This window comes from Juglans regia, chromosome 5, assembly GCF_001411555.2.
Source record: "Juglans regia cultivar Chandler chromosome 5, Walnut 2.0, whole genome shotgun sequence".
Taxonomy (NCBI): domain Eukaryota; kingdom Viridiplantae; phylum Streptophyta; class Magnoliopsida; order Fagales; family Juglandaceae; genus Juglans; species Juglans regia.
In genome coordinates, this window is record NC_049905.1 from 5,962,690 (window position 1) to 5,976,364 (window position 13,675).

The window sequence follows — 13,675 nt, forward strand, 5'->3', positions numbered from 1 at the left end:
TTTTACTATCTAAACAACTCTTAATCTTCGTTAATCTCTCACCTTTCTTTTATGTGGCATCTAATGATTATTAATGAATGATAAATAATTTGATACACATATTAAAAGATGATGTATGCACGACATTTCTCTTATTTTGTTTTATTGGGTCATTTACTCATTGATGAGCTAGCTAACCAAAGTTTACAATGAGGGCGGTGACAAAGAAAAACTAAATTATTGTCCACATTAATCATCATGATTTTCTTTTAACTTTTAGTTTCGAGGCCAAGGTGTACATGATGTTTATCCATTAGGTGAGTAAGTTATACGTAGAATCGCTATTTGTGGTTCCCATCAGTTTAATTTGCCTTTAATTTCCTCGTACAGTTTTCTCTAGCCAGCTAGGATGGGCTGCGCGCGTATATATATATATATATATATATATATATATAACTAATTTTATGAGGTGAGTTAGACTCATAAATTTCTTTACGATATTAAAATTTATTACAAGATGAATGAGTCCACACTACTTATCTCGTAACAAGGATCATAAAAAATATTAGCTTGCAATTAGTGAGAGAGAGTGTGTTAAGGAATAATTTCACATTTTCTGTGAACAAAGTTTTAAACATTTTTATAAGGAATGAACAATCTTTTTTTGTAAAATAGATTGTATGAGATGAGTTAGACTCATAAATTTGTATATATCTTCTTATATCTTAAAAGTATGTATAATATGAACAGTTATTACTGTCCACGTTAAAGTGTAATGAATAGTGATTACTGTTCACGTTAAAAGCCAACTATAATGAACAATTATTACTGTTTACGTTAAAAGCCAACAGTAATGAACAAGTGATTGAAAAATTAAGATTTGGAACTTTAAATCTCAATCTTTCATCTTAAATCTCCAGAATTGATCCAACAGTAGAGGTTAAAATATTAAAAATAAACAAACGTAAAATAGATAATTAAAATATAAATTCAACATTAATTTATAAAATATTGATCTTTTATCATTAAATAAAAAATAGAGTTTTGTTAAATATTTTTAAGAGAATAAAATCATATAAATAATTAAAATTTTTAATATAATTTAAATCTCAAAATATTCTTAATTAACTAAAATCATTTAAACAAAATGATTTTTTTAGTGCTCCCTGAATCATTGAGTAGTGTAGTTAAATTTTACAATTCATATATTTTGTTAAGAAAACTATTGGTAGAATATCTAAAATTTTTTAATTTTTATATTACTCATATTATTGTAATATTTTGTTATTATTATGATGCTTGTTAAAATTTATTTTTTTATTTTTATATATTAAATTATTGATTAATTAATTTTATTTAAAAAAATATATTATTTTTATATTTTGTAGATATTAGACACTAAAAAAATGTGCATTGCACGTCACGACAGCTAAGATCGATAATATTGCAATCAGCCAGGAATGGTTCATTGCTTCCTCCTTAATTTGCTTCCTCTACCGCTCTACGTAATTAAAGAGAATATGCTGCTAAAGGATTAGCTTTATCCACCACAAGTACTATATATTTCTTTCTAACTTATCATTTTAAGAAGACATTTTCAGTCGGTATAATGATTGAAGAAAATAGTGAATTGTACCCATCAAGAATGGTCAAAAGTTGATAAGATTCATTCGGCCCTTAAAGTCAGTAGTGTTCGACAGAAAGTATCGATCAGCTTTCTATACAAAAAGGAGGCCAGCCATGCATTAATCGAGGCTAGCTGCTGCTAGCTAGCTAGCTACTTGCCAATGCATTATATTTTTAGTCGCAGAAAACGAGAACATTATTATTTGAAAGAGGACAGTCCCACAGTTTAGAACTCCGATCTCAGTTCCAGAAAGCAAAGTAGTTATGCCTAGGCATTTATACCATGCACGATCCAGTTGAAAAGTACAAGCCTATCCCCACCAAAATAAATCACATATAGGGATAGATTTTCTGATGTCTTTTTTCTTTTAATTAATTATTATAATTTTATAAAAATAAATTTATAAATTAATATAATTTTATATGATATATTATATTAAAAATTTTATATCAAAATGTATAATGAAAAGCATTTATCTAGAGAAAAAATCTTAAATCTAATGTAGTTATTTCACAAATTTTTCAATATTATTGTTCATCAAGAATCATCCTTGAATTATGTTACGTGATAAGATCAGAGTAATACTTAAGTATTCCGTAACTTAAATACCGAAACTAGAGAGGATTAAAAAATTTGAGAGAGAAATCATTAGAACAAATGATAAAATAGAAGTTTCTCTAACTACTTTACAATAAAAATAATTTTATAATTTAATATTATATTACATCAACTTAAGTTAATGTATAAATTTATTTTTATAAGATCAATCCCTTTACCGCAGTAGTACCATATAAAATGGCTCATTAACTTGATCGTAAGTTGCCAAAGTTATTTAATAATATACGTACGTACCTGAGCCAAAACTGATCACATGCAGAGAAGGAAAAATGTCCCTAACTTTTTCTCTCTTCGTGCCAATATTCATCAATATCGGCCGACGGAATAGGACATAGACCCTTTAATCAATCATGTATCAACAAGACAAGAGTCCTTAATTTGGTTGAAAACGACGTGGTTTGGGGGCACACACAGAGGTGGCCGTTGCCTTACAGGGTCCCCCATCCAAGAGGTGAGTCTCTGGCCTTATAATTGCAGAAGGGCTACAACATTCAGATGGGTGTGCACTAGTGATTTTCTTTTGATGTGTATGGGTACGTCATTACAGATTTTTTCTCCAATTAACCACTAACACCTTTTCTTCCTTTTGTGTAATACCAAAAAAATAAATATTTCTTTCCCCTAATATATTTATATACATATATATATATATATATATATATATATGTAGATGCAGTACTTGGTGGGGTGGGGGGGATGAGCAATTTGATGAATTAATTAATACATGATGTTCATGCATGCATGAAACCCGACCTATGAATTAGATAGACATTGCTATCAAAATAAGTTGAAAAACACATAGAAAGAAAATTAAAAAGAAAGATAAAAGAGTTAATTAGAAAGCGAGTACAAATTAAAAGAGAAAATGAAAAATTAAAATAACAGAAATTCAGAAAATTTTAGAAATCATGCGATTCAGATTCAAAACTACAAATTAAAGATCATTGGGAGACTGATCACATATATTCCATACTAATATCATGCAGTTAGAGCAGACTGAAATGGATATATATATATATATATATATATATATATATATATATATATATAGAAGAGGTTGAAATTTAAAGCTATATAGAATAATATATATAGGAGTACTGGAGAGTGATAATTGATGATCAGTTGGAAGATGAAACTTCTTCCAATCTATATATGTATCTTATATACATATGATAAGTATTTATTAAGACTAAAAGTCTAACTTAATTAAAATTTTATCATATGCTCAAGGGATATATATATATATATATATATATATATATATTTATATATATATATATGCCAATTTTTTAAATGGGTTTGAGAAAACTTCATATTAGAGGAAAACTCTGTCATTATCTATCGAACATATATAAACAATATTGGAACAACGTTTATTTAAAAAAAAACCTTGGCACGACCTTTTTGTCCTTGGACTCAATAATTGATCATCTTGTCGGTGCGACGGTGACTGTGAGGTGAGGAATATGGTAATCAAAATTGTTGGTTATTTTTTAATTTAAAATTTTTCTTATTTACTGTTTAAGTAACAATTTTGCCATTGAAATCACAAGCAATTAGCATTTTTGGGGCGAGGAAAAAGTCATTTTTGAAGGATTTTGTTTTTGTTTTTGTTTGTTTTTGGGTACTATCCACCTTTTCCCCTCTTTGAAATATTTATATTTCCTTCAATGGATAAAATCAGGATGGTTGCTTTAGCCAATTTTTTTAATCTATCCATTTGCAAAACATAAGGCTATAAATGTAGAATTTCAACTTAACCATGCGATCTTTAGAGTACTCTCATTGGATTAGTTAAAAACTAAATCTATTGAGTATTTAACTATTAGAAAACAAAATATGCTCACAATGGATAATATATTTAGAATTTAGCTACAGTGACTTAAAAAAAATTTTGAATTTGAAGGTTACTGTACATATATCAAATACATATTTTATTAATTATTTATCTCTCTCTTTCTTTCTATCACATATTTTATCATAATTGGTATATTAATTTAAGTTAGTGATATATTAATTTAATAAGAATATGATTATTAATTAATATATAATACGTATAATAGTAAAATATGATAAAATAAAATAAATTAATAATTAAAAAAATTAAATATTTTTGAAATTATTAATTATTCATTATTATATAATGAATAAATGTATAATCCAATGTGGAGATTTGATGTGAATAACCAAAACTAAATTCATTTTATATTATTTTATTGTTATATAATGAAAAAATAGTTATTTCAATTTGGAGATTTATGTGAATGGAATAGTCAAAAGTCAAATTTCTCTTATATTCATAAAAAATGTTCTTTAACTTTGACCAATCCAATGAGAGTACTCTAATAGGTGAATTGATTTCCCTCTTCAGTGAAAAAAAAAAAATACCCTTTTAGAAAGAGAAACTTTCGCTTCTCTCTAAAAAGTTTATCAATCTTTTTAGATAAGTATTTCCACCATGGAGAGGAGGATGGAGCCTTGTATATAAGTTTCCCATCATCCGTTACGTTCCTTTTCCAGCATCAATTTGTGTATAAGTTGTTTTTGCTAGTGTTTTTATTCCCTCCTCTCCACCAACTCGGTTTTAGTCAGATATACTGCACTCCAGCGACCAACTGCCTGCACTGGCCCAACCCCGCAACGCCCTGCTGATCTATCGTAGATATACCGAAACGGTGGTGAAAATCTCAACGCATGGTACTCACGCATAGCTTGTTCTGCACGTGGTCGTCACGCATTGACATGCCAAAATGCGTTTGATGGCTACATACGCTGTACTAATAGATTCACCACCTCTAGATCTTCCAGATCTGACCCACCTCATCTCACAATCACTTGCGTGTGGTCTACACGTGCCACCACAAGTGAGCGTGAAAAAACTCATTCCGTTGCAGTCCATCTCATTCAATGCTAATTTTTTTATTATGTTTTCGTTTTCCCTAATCAATATTTAAAATAAAAAGAATACGAATTTCTTAAAAAAAATATCTCAGAACAATAAATTACAATGCACCTTTAACATCCACTGCCTTCTATAGTGGTATCATAATTTGTACAATTGTGTGAATTGTAAAAAAGGTCATTTAAGGCTTTGTTTGGAAGTAAAATTCCTCTCAACTTATCTCAACTCATCATTATGATTTTTTTAAATTCTAATACAAAATATAATAAATAATTTAATTTTTTTAAATTTAAAAATAATAATAATAATAATAAATAATATTTTAATAATATTTTATTATCTCAACTCAATTCAATTCAACTCAATTTATTTTAACATTTAAACGCACTCGACAACTCACTCTTTATAAGATAAGGGTATGGATAGAGTTCTTGACTCAAAATCCGATTTTTTATTTTATTTTTATATTATAGTTATTATAACGAGGTATTTGTTGGAATCCATTCCAACTCATCTATGTCGTTTTTCATTTTTTAATAAAATATTCCTCGAAAAACTTTTCCTTCATGCTCGCAGTCATGTGCAATAAATAAAGTAGTCTACTTTGATTGGACTTCTCCAAATATCCTAGAAACTACGCAACTAGCGAAGGACCAGGTCCCCGCAAAAAGCCACTAATATATTTTAAAAAAAAACATTTTTTAAACTATTTAAACATTTTTTTTTTAAGAAACACACTTTCTATATGGAAAAAACACAGTCGGTAGTTTTTCTCGATATCCATTTCCGGTGGGACAAGCATTTTTCATTAGCAAAATAAATCTAATAGACATGAGTAATGCCACCTATAAATTTAAATTATGCAAATCTTGTGTATATCTTGCGTAAAAAGTTGATCTCACTAAAAGAGAATACGATTTTTACATTTTTTTTATAATAAGATCTATTTTTTTTCAAATAAACTATACAAAACTTATCTATTTACAACTTGTAGCTATCATTATTATTTAGACATGTCATACATAAAAGGAAAATGATAGGATTACTATCCTTCTATTACTTATTTATTATTGTTTTGTATTTGATTTCTTAGTGGTTAAGAAAGTGATTATTAATAAAATTATATATTTTTTTAATTTTTTTTTAATGATTAAAGATGTTAAAAAATTACTTAAAAGAAAATAATAATAAAAAAATATATTATAAATAATAAATAGATAGTAAAAGAATACTAACCGTATCACTACCCAACACAAAAACTCCTTTATTTACACGACCTTTATTCTTCCACGGGCTTTTATGGTTTGAGCATTTATTAATTTCTTAGGGCTTTGTAGCACCAATTTCTTGTGGGCTTCATGAAATGGGCTCCCACAAATTATGATTACAAGCCCATCTTGTCTCTTCCATGTTGAGCTTAACTTGGATGATCCCATGGGCCAGAGGCCCAGAATCTCAACTTTCTCAGCAAAATTAACCCTTTCCTTTTATCACACTCACCATCGTTTTCTTCGGTTTGGTGCGTCGGTGGGTAAGGTAAAGCAAAAGGGATTGCAGGATAAGAAACAAGCTTCTGTATGGATAAGAAACAAGCTTTGATATTAAAAGCCATTGCAGGATCAAGCAACTCTGGATATCAAAGATCAACCCGAGTTTGTTTTAAAACTATAACCATTGCAGGATCAAGCCAAGTTTTAAAACTATCCTAAGATACAAAGGGAATAAAGCAAACCAAACTACTTATAAGGCTAGGTATCAACAGGAAAAATCAGGGTCAACTATAGAAAGCAATGGATTCCAGCTCGATCCAATATAAAAATTGTGCAAACTGTGCTTAGATAGCTGAGAGGGAGAGTGACAACAAAAGCATTGTCTAGAGCACCATATGTAGCTAAACTATCGGCCAAAGCATTTCTTTTCCTGTAAACATGCAGGACCATGTTGAATGTAAAGGAAATTTCAGTTAATTTTCCGGCAATCAGCACGGATTTGGCCACTGCTTCCCGTGAGAGGGCTAAGGTTTCCAATCTTCACCATGGCGTTGGCAAAATCAGCTCTGAAAGTTGCGGGGTTGTTGCTATAAGTGGTGACCTGAGAGTCCGTGGAGCCGCCATTGAAGAGTTGTTGGTCCGAATGCAGTAGGCCTTTTTTATTCACCAAGTTCTTAAAATAAGCATTGTCAAAGATGACAGGGGTTGTGGCATCTAAGGGCGCAAGGTTGTCATCCCCGCCAGTGCTTGGACAGTTGGATTTTAATGATGCTGCAAATGTTGAGTTGATGTTGGCTTCCTTATTGATACGTTCCCTGAAGATCACGCACCTGGCTTGGCCTGTTGTATGAGCTCCTATTTAGGAAAATGCAGAAAAGAAAATGATTAAAACGAATCTAAGAATTAACTGATTCAACTTCAATGAAACTCAGAGCAACTCTGTTATGTGTATAAGAAAACATAGAACACTTTGAATTGTGTGTTGAGTTATTTTTTTTACCTGAGAGAGCTACCATTTCTTCTGCACTAAATCCTTTATTTGAGAAGCCAACTAAAAGATCGCTGAGGTCCATTCCCGGAGAGGGGATTTCACTGTTCGCTGCTGTAAAACTTGCTGTCGTCGAGTCCCTTCTGCCTAACTGAACTGTCCATGAAGGCCCGCCTAACTGGAGAAAAATGAGACAGTACGAGATTTGTTTACTAGCAATAAGATACATCCTTTTCAAGATTATACATGTATATAAATTTCATACTGCTGCGGTTAACAACTGAACTCTAACTCTATAGAGTTCGGTTTCGAATTCAGGATCCATGTTTTGTACTTCTGTCTGAAAAAATTAATGGGCGTAACTTATATCATAAAACCGGTTTTACAAAAAATGATAAATATATTCAAGACCTTGTCTACAAGTAATGTGAAATTATTTTTCAACACTGTCAACCAGTGAAATAATATCAATATTATGTTACCATGCTAGGATACCATTGATCCTGTTAATTTTACTTACTGCAACAACAGAATCACGGGCTGCAACAGCTAGGATATCTGCACAGGAAACAACTCCAGGGCAAATACTCTCCATTTGAGACTTGATGGTATCTATTACTTCAAAACCCCTTAAAGAATCTGCATTTGGGCCGGCTGTCTTCTCCCCAGTGAAACTTGAAGTGTCATCTAATAGAACAGATGCATCACATCCCTGTTTACGCCACAAGAAGATCTATCAATGGTAATTCCAATACGAAATCTGCTATATATATGACCAGTAATATTAATTTAAATCCCAACTTCAACGAATTATGGTCTATACGTTTACCCTTACGATTTCACCACATTTTCATGTAATTTGGTTTCGTAACTTCATGAAATATAATGTGTCTGGAAGCTGGATTGTTCAAATACTTAACTAATCAGGTTGCATGTATATAAAACTAGCGCTATGTAATGGGAAATTTTTTATAAGAAACTCTTACACCACATACCTCATTTGTCATTTTTATTCTTCTATTTTAATACTTAAATATGTGTATTTAAATATAATCACGAAATAATAAATCATACGTTGTTTAGATGAAATTACATGTTATAAGACTTTCTTATAACATTTCTCATATATATACATATATTCCCATACATGATAGATTGTGCACAGGCTGATGGACGCATGCTAATGGGGCAGTACCACATCAATCTATGCACGGGAGTTCGTGCACCAAGCATTATTGTTTCAATAATTAAAGAATATAATCAATACGCTACTAAAGTTTGAAATATTAACATTATTATTGAACATGGTAGGTACGTCCATACTGAAAATGATTTATTTAGACCTAAAGCTTGCAAGCCCTTTATGGAAGTGAGATCTATTGTAAGAAAGTGAATCAAAATTCTACTTTGATAGGTCACACCTTTTTATGAATGAGTTTGCACTCTCTAAATCTATATCTATCATTACTTCGTACATATTTATATATATATATATGCAATCACATACAAACGAATGCAGCGTGCGTGTGTGAGTGCAGAGTGAAAGCTCATGTGCGGGTCTGTGTTCACTACAAGAAAAACGGGAATTTGTAGCCATTTGTTTGCGACAAAAAGATTATTTATGATCAAAATAGACTCATTTTAACTGTAAATAGTCATTTCGCTGAAATTAACTGACTACAAATAATTAGCAGTTTTCACGTAGTGGTTGTATGTACGCAAAAGAAAGAAAGAAAGAGAGAGAGAGAACATGCATTGACAAAACAGTCATGGAAATGAAGGCGAAGTAAAGAAGCCCCCATGCGATGCTCCTTGACCACTGCATTGTTAACTGCAGTTCTAATTGTAGATAGAGCTCTCGGGCATTTTGTTGCATAGTAATTCGAGGATAACTGGGCAGAGGCTCCACGAAACAAAAGCAAAAACGCAGAGAAGCAGAATATCATGTTAGAGTGATGTAAGCTGTGAACTGCCATATTGATTTCAAAGAAGTGATCAGACCATAGAGAAGTAGAGAGCTTGTGATTCGTGTTCCGATTGCATGCATGAAGCTGTATTTATAGCGGAACACTAGCTAGCTACTTTGGACTCTTAAATTACTTTCATATGGTCTCAAGTCAAAGATCCTTCAAAAACTTGGAAACGTACAAATAGGGAAGGAAGTTGTCCCACGCATCCACTAAAATTGTTTATGTTATCCAAACCCACCACATACCTATGAAAAAATAACCTACTTCGTGTGCGCGCGTGCATACATATAGAAAATTTATAAACCACACTCAGCAATATCTCACTTTCATCCTATTATATGTATAAAGAGTAATGCTACTCAACATCTCAATTTCTATTATCCTCTCATCATTCTATAATGTATCATTAGATGATTAGAGATTATTTATTATAATTCACTTATAAACCTATCATCTAATGTCACATCATGGGATGACGAGAAGATGATAAAATTTAGGATGCTGAATAGATTTTTTCATATATAAAATGTGACACTTTTATCACCCTTAGATGATCTTTTATTTTTTAAAAAAATAAATTTAAAGGATTATCTAAAACTGATAAAAATATCATATTTTACATAATGGGAGGAGAGTCTAGTTTGTAGCAATATTAGTGTATATATATACACTATATTTATGTCTCACTTTCATCTTATTATATATGTTGATCATAACATTTGCTATCTCTAGAACTAATTAATCTTTTTTCATTTTTTTTTTAAAAAAGAGTTGATCTAAAAGGTTATGGGCAATGTCAAATTGTAAAATAAAAATAAGATGACAGTGTAGCGTATAATATTTTTTATATACAAATATTTTATATAATGTAGGAAATTACACTTCATATATATAAATATAGTTTGCATAATAAATCAAGGGTAAAAAACCAAGGGCGTGGCGATTATAGCTGCTTTTGACAAGTTTAGTGGTAGGTAAATTACAATTACCTCTTGCAAATCGTGTGTGAACGTAAATAAGTCATAGGAATCTAATTAGACCACTAGACATGCAATAGGGCAAGCAAAAGGCTAACACCATCATTTATTTTATTTATTGACCTTTTGCAACTATCTTGATTTGGAAGCCATATTTTGCAAATTCCCCAAACTTTAGAACCTTCCCACTACTCCTTACAACGAAATTATTCAACAGCTTATTATAAACAAATAATAATCTCTAACAAGTAAACCTCAACAGTGTCTAAAAGGTTCATTTTAGGCTAATTGCTATAATTATGGATTTAATGGTGGTGATCATCATGTCTGATGGAATATCTGTTCAAAGTTTTCTTCCTTGAAGACCGCATATTTGACAATTTGGGCATCTAATCTGAAGTAAAACCAAGAAAGATAGGCATGTTAGCATAATCATGAGTTATCATAAGCTTGGGGTCGTCGCGTTTGAACTATGGGACCTAAAATCTCAGTTCTTAGACACTTGGACTAATTTACTCGTTAGGTTTCTTGTTCTGATCAGATTGGTTGACGTTAACTTTAAAATGTTTCATCCAATGACTAAGTTCAATCCTATGAGCTTTATTGAATGGGAGATTTGATGGATCCAGTCTCGGTAGGCGATGGTATTATAGAAAGGAGATTCATATTCATCGGGTTCTAATTATTATTATTATGTTTTGAGTAATGCTACTCATGACCATCTCTTTTAGTCTCAGTTTTCGATCATCTCATGATGTAGCATTTAATGATTAGAAATTATTGGTTATGTTTCACTTGTGGGCCAATTATTTTGTTAATGGCTAAAAATCACACAACAGGCCGAACTAAGAGAAGTGTTCCAAGACTAGATGCGACAGTTCAAAGCCCACGATGGAGGTCCAGATCAGCAGTGGTACGGTTCCTGTACTTATATTCATAATAGTGAATAAAAAATAAATATAATGAATACAAATAGAGATGAAGATATATAGATTTATAAGGTTCGGCACAGATCCTACGTTCATGCGTTGTTTGGAGGACAAATTCACTATAATATGAGTATTTTATAGTCTCTAATTGTCTTTTATTTATCTCTATACAATGGAGGTAGAAGACCTCTTTTTTGGAGAAGTTCATATTCTGGAGCTCTTGTTCTTAAGTTGAAGGCGACCTTTGTGTTCTCGTCCCAATTGCTTCACTATCTGGAAGAAGTTCTCCTTTCATCTGATCTAATCCACCTTTATTTTGGCCATTGGGAGTGGTGATGAAGCGGTGTTTTACATCTTCCCTCGAGTGTCTGACCTGTTTTTTTCCTCTATCGAATGATCCCCTCATGATCATGACATGTGATTAACTACTAAGGTGTAACTATAGTAACAATATCTAGTAGGAAGTACCAACTCATGGTCACCCTTCCACCATTTACATTCAAAATGAAACAACGCATACGCTTGTCATTTCTAAGTTATCATGTATTTTTACTCGTTATACTTAAAAACTATCAAACTAACACATGATCGCACTCCCAACCACCGTAGAAGAAAATCAAATAGCATACGCTTGTCATTTCTAAGTTATCATGTATTTTTACTCGTTATACTTAAAAACTATCAAACTAACACATGATCGCACTCCCAACCACCGTAGAAGAAAATCAAATAGCACACTCCATTAAAATTTGTCAAACAGGATGAATGCATTTTTGGTCAAATGTAGTGGAAAGTCTAGCTTTACACCACCCAATAACAAATAGACATGACCTCACTACAAGAAAAAAAAATAGTTTTTCCAGCGCTTAAAATCGTCACAAATACTCTATTGAATGTTTAAAGGTTATATATCCAGAATCACATTTAATGTCACATTAATGAAAATTAGCTATCCTGATTCTCACCTAATGGCTAATATCACGCCGAAAACTTTTCTGCATAACCATATTAATATATGTTGATTCTGATGATGATCTCTCCCTTCCTCAAATTAAAAGACGCAATCACGCAGAAATTTGTTGGCCCCCTGCAATGTGGTCAACAAACAGAACTAATTAGCAATGCATATTCTTAACTACCACACTCATTATACGAAGCTCTCTTTTTCCTTTCTTAGAGGTGTAATCGGTCTAGTTCAAGGGTCACAGATTGAGAATTTTGATCCATTATTTTTGCTAGACTGGACTATTAGTTGTTGGTCAATTTGGTCCGATTCGGTCCATAAACATTTTTTCCTCTTTTTTCTTTTTTTTTTTGACATAAAAATTAATGCAAAAAATTAATTAAATTAATAAAATCAAAATTAAATGATCTCTTTAACATTTCATATATGGTTAATAAATATTAAATAATTTCATTGTATATATGGTCAATTGTGATCCTTTGGATAAAAATTACATAATCAATTTATACAACTACTATATAACAGTCGGTTTCTCGATGCTGGCTAGTTTGGGCCAGTCCTTTTTTCGGTTCAATTCATTATTCAAAATCATTACTATTTTGGGCTTTTCTTTGCTGAATTTTTAAAATTCATTTTAAATATTCAATTTCATTTTAATTTTAATGTCATTTATACTATTACTAACTAGTAACTACTAAATATATCCTACTTATATACTAATTACTAGATAACTAAAAATAAATAAAAAAAAAACTCTACTGGATGTTTAATACAAATTATAGATAAAAAAAAAAAATGTCTTAAGCAAGTAAGCAACAATAGTTCTTGAATCAAATTGTGCTAAATCTTTAACATCCAAGATTCCAAATAGACTCTCAAGCAATCTTCAGTCTTCAATAATTGTGACACCTAATTGTGCTCCTAACTCTTTTTAGAAACATTAATAAGATTAAAACATCAAATATTAATAAATTTGGATAATGGAAAAGAAATTAAATTAATTTATAAAAGTAAATGAATATGGAATGAGAAAAATATTACTAGATTCTACCACAAAACTCTCCACATTATCCATGAAATTTAGATTATCAATTGGCGTTCATGGATGTCGACCCCAATTTTAAGTACAAATAAGTATCTTAACAGTTGTTGGAGCCAACGAACTCCGAAAATGATCAAGTACATGACCTTCCATACTAAATATTGACTCTGATGCAACCGTGGAAACATA

At 31.0% G+C, this 13,675-nt stretch overlaps 1 protein-coding gene across 1 annotated transcript; it reads right to left on the minus strand.

Moving 5' to 3' along the window:
- Nucleotides 1-6,789: 6,789 nt before the first annotated feature.
- On the minus strand, nucleotides 6,790-9,612 carry LOC108981686 (cationic peroxidase 1-like). The gene is made up of 4 exons (XM_035690445.1): nucleotides 9,359-9,612; nucleotides 8,125-8,316; nucleotides 7,617-7,782; nucleotides 6,790-7,471 (listed from the first exon to the last, which is right to left on the minus strand). The coding sequence occupies exons 1-4, from the start codon at nucleotides 9,578-9,580 to the stop codon at nucleotides 7,086-7,088; spliced, it is 966 nt and encodes a 321-aa protein (XP_035546338.1). The 5' UTR covers nucleotides 9,581-9,612; the 3' UTR covers nucleotides 6,790-7,085.
- Nucleotides 9,613-13,675: the final 4,063 nt, after the last annotated feature.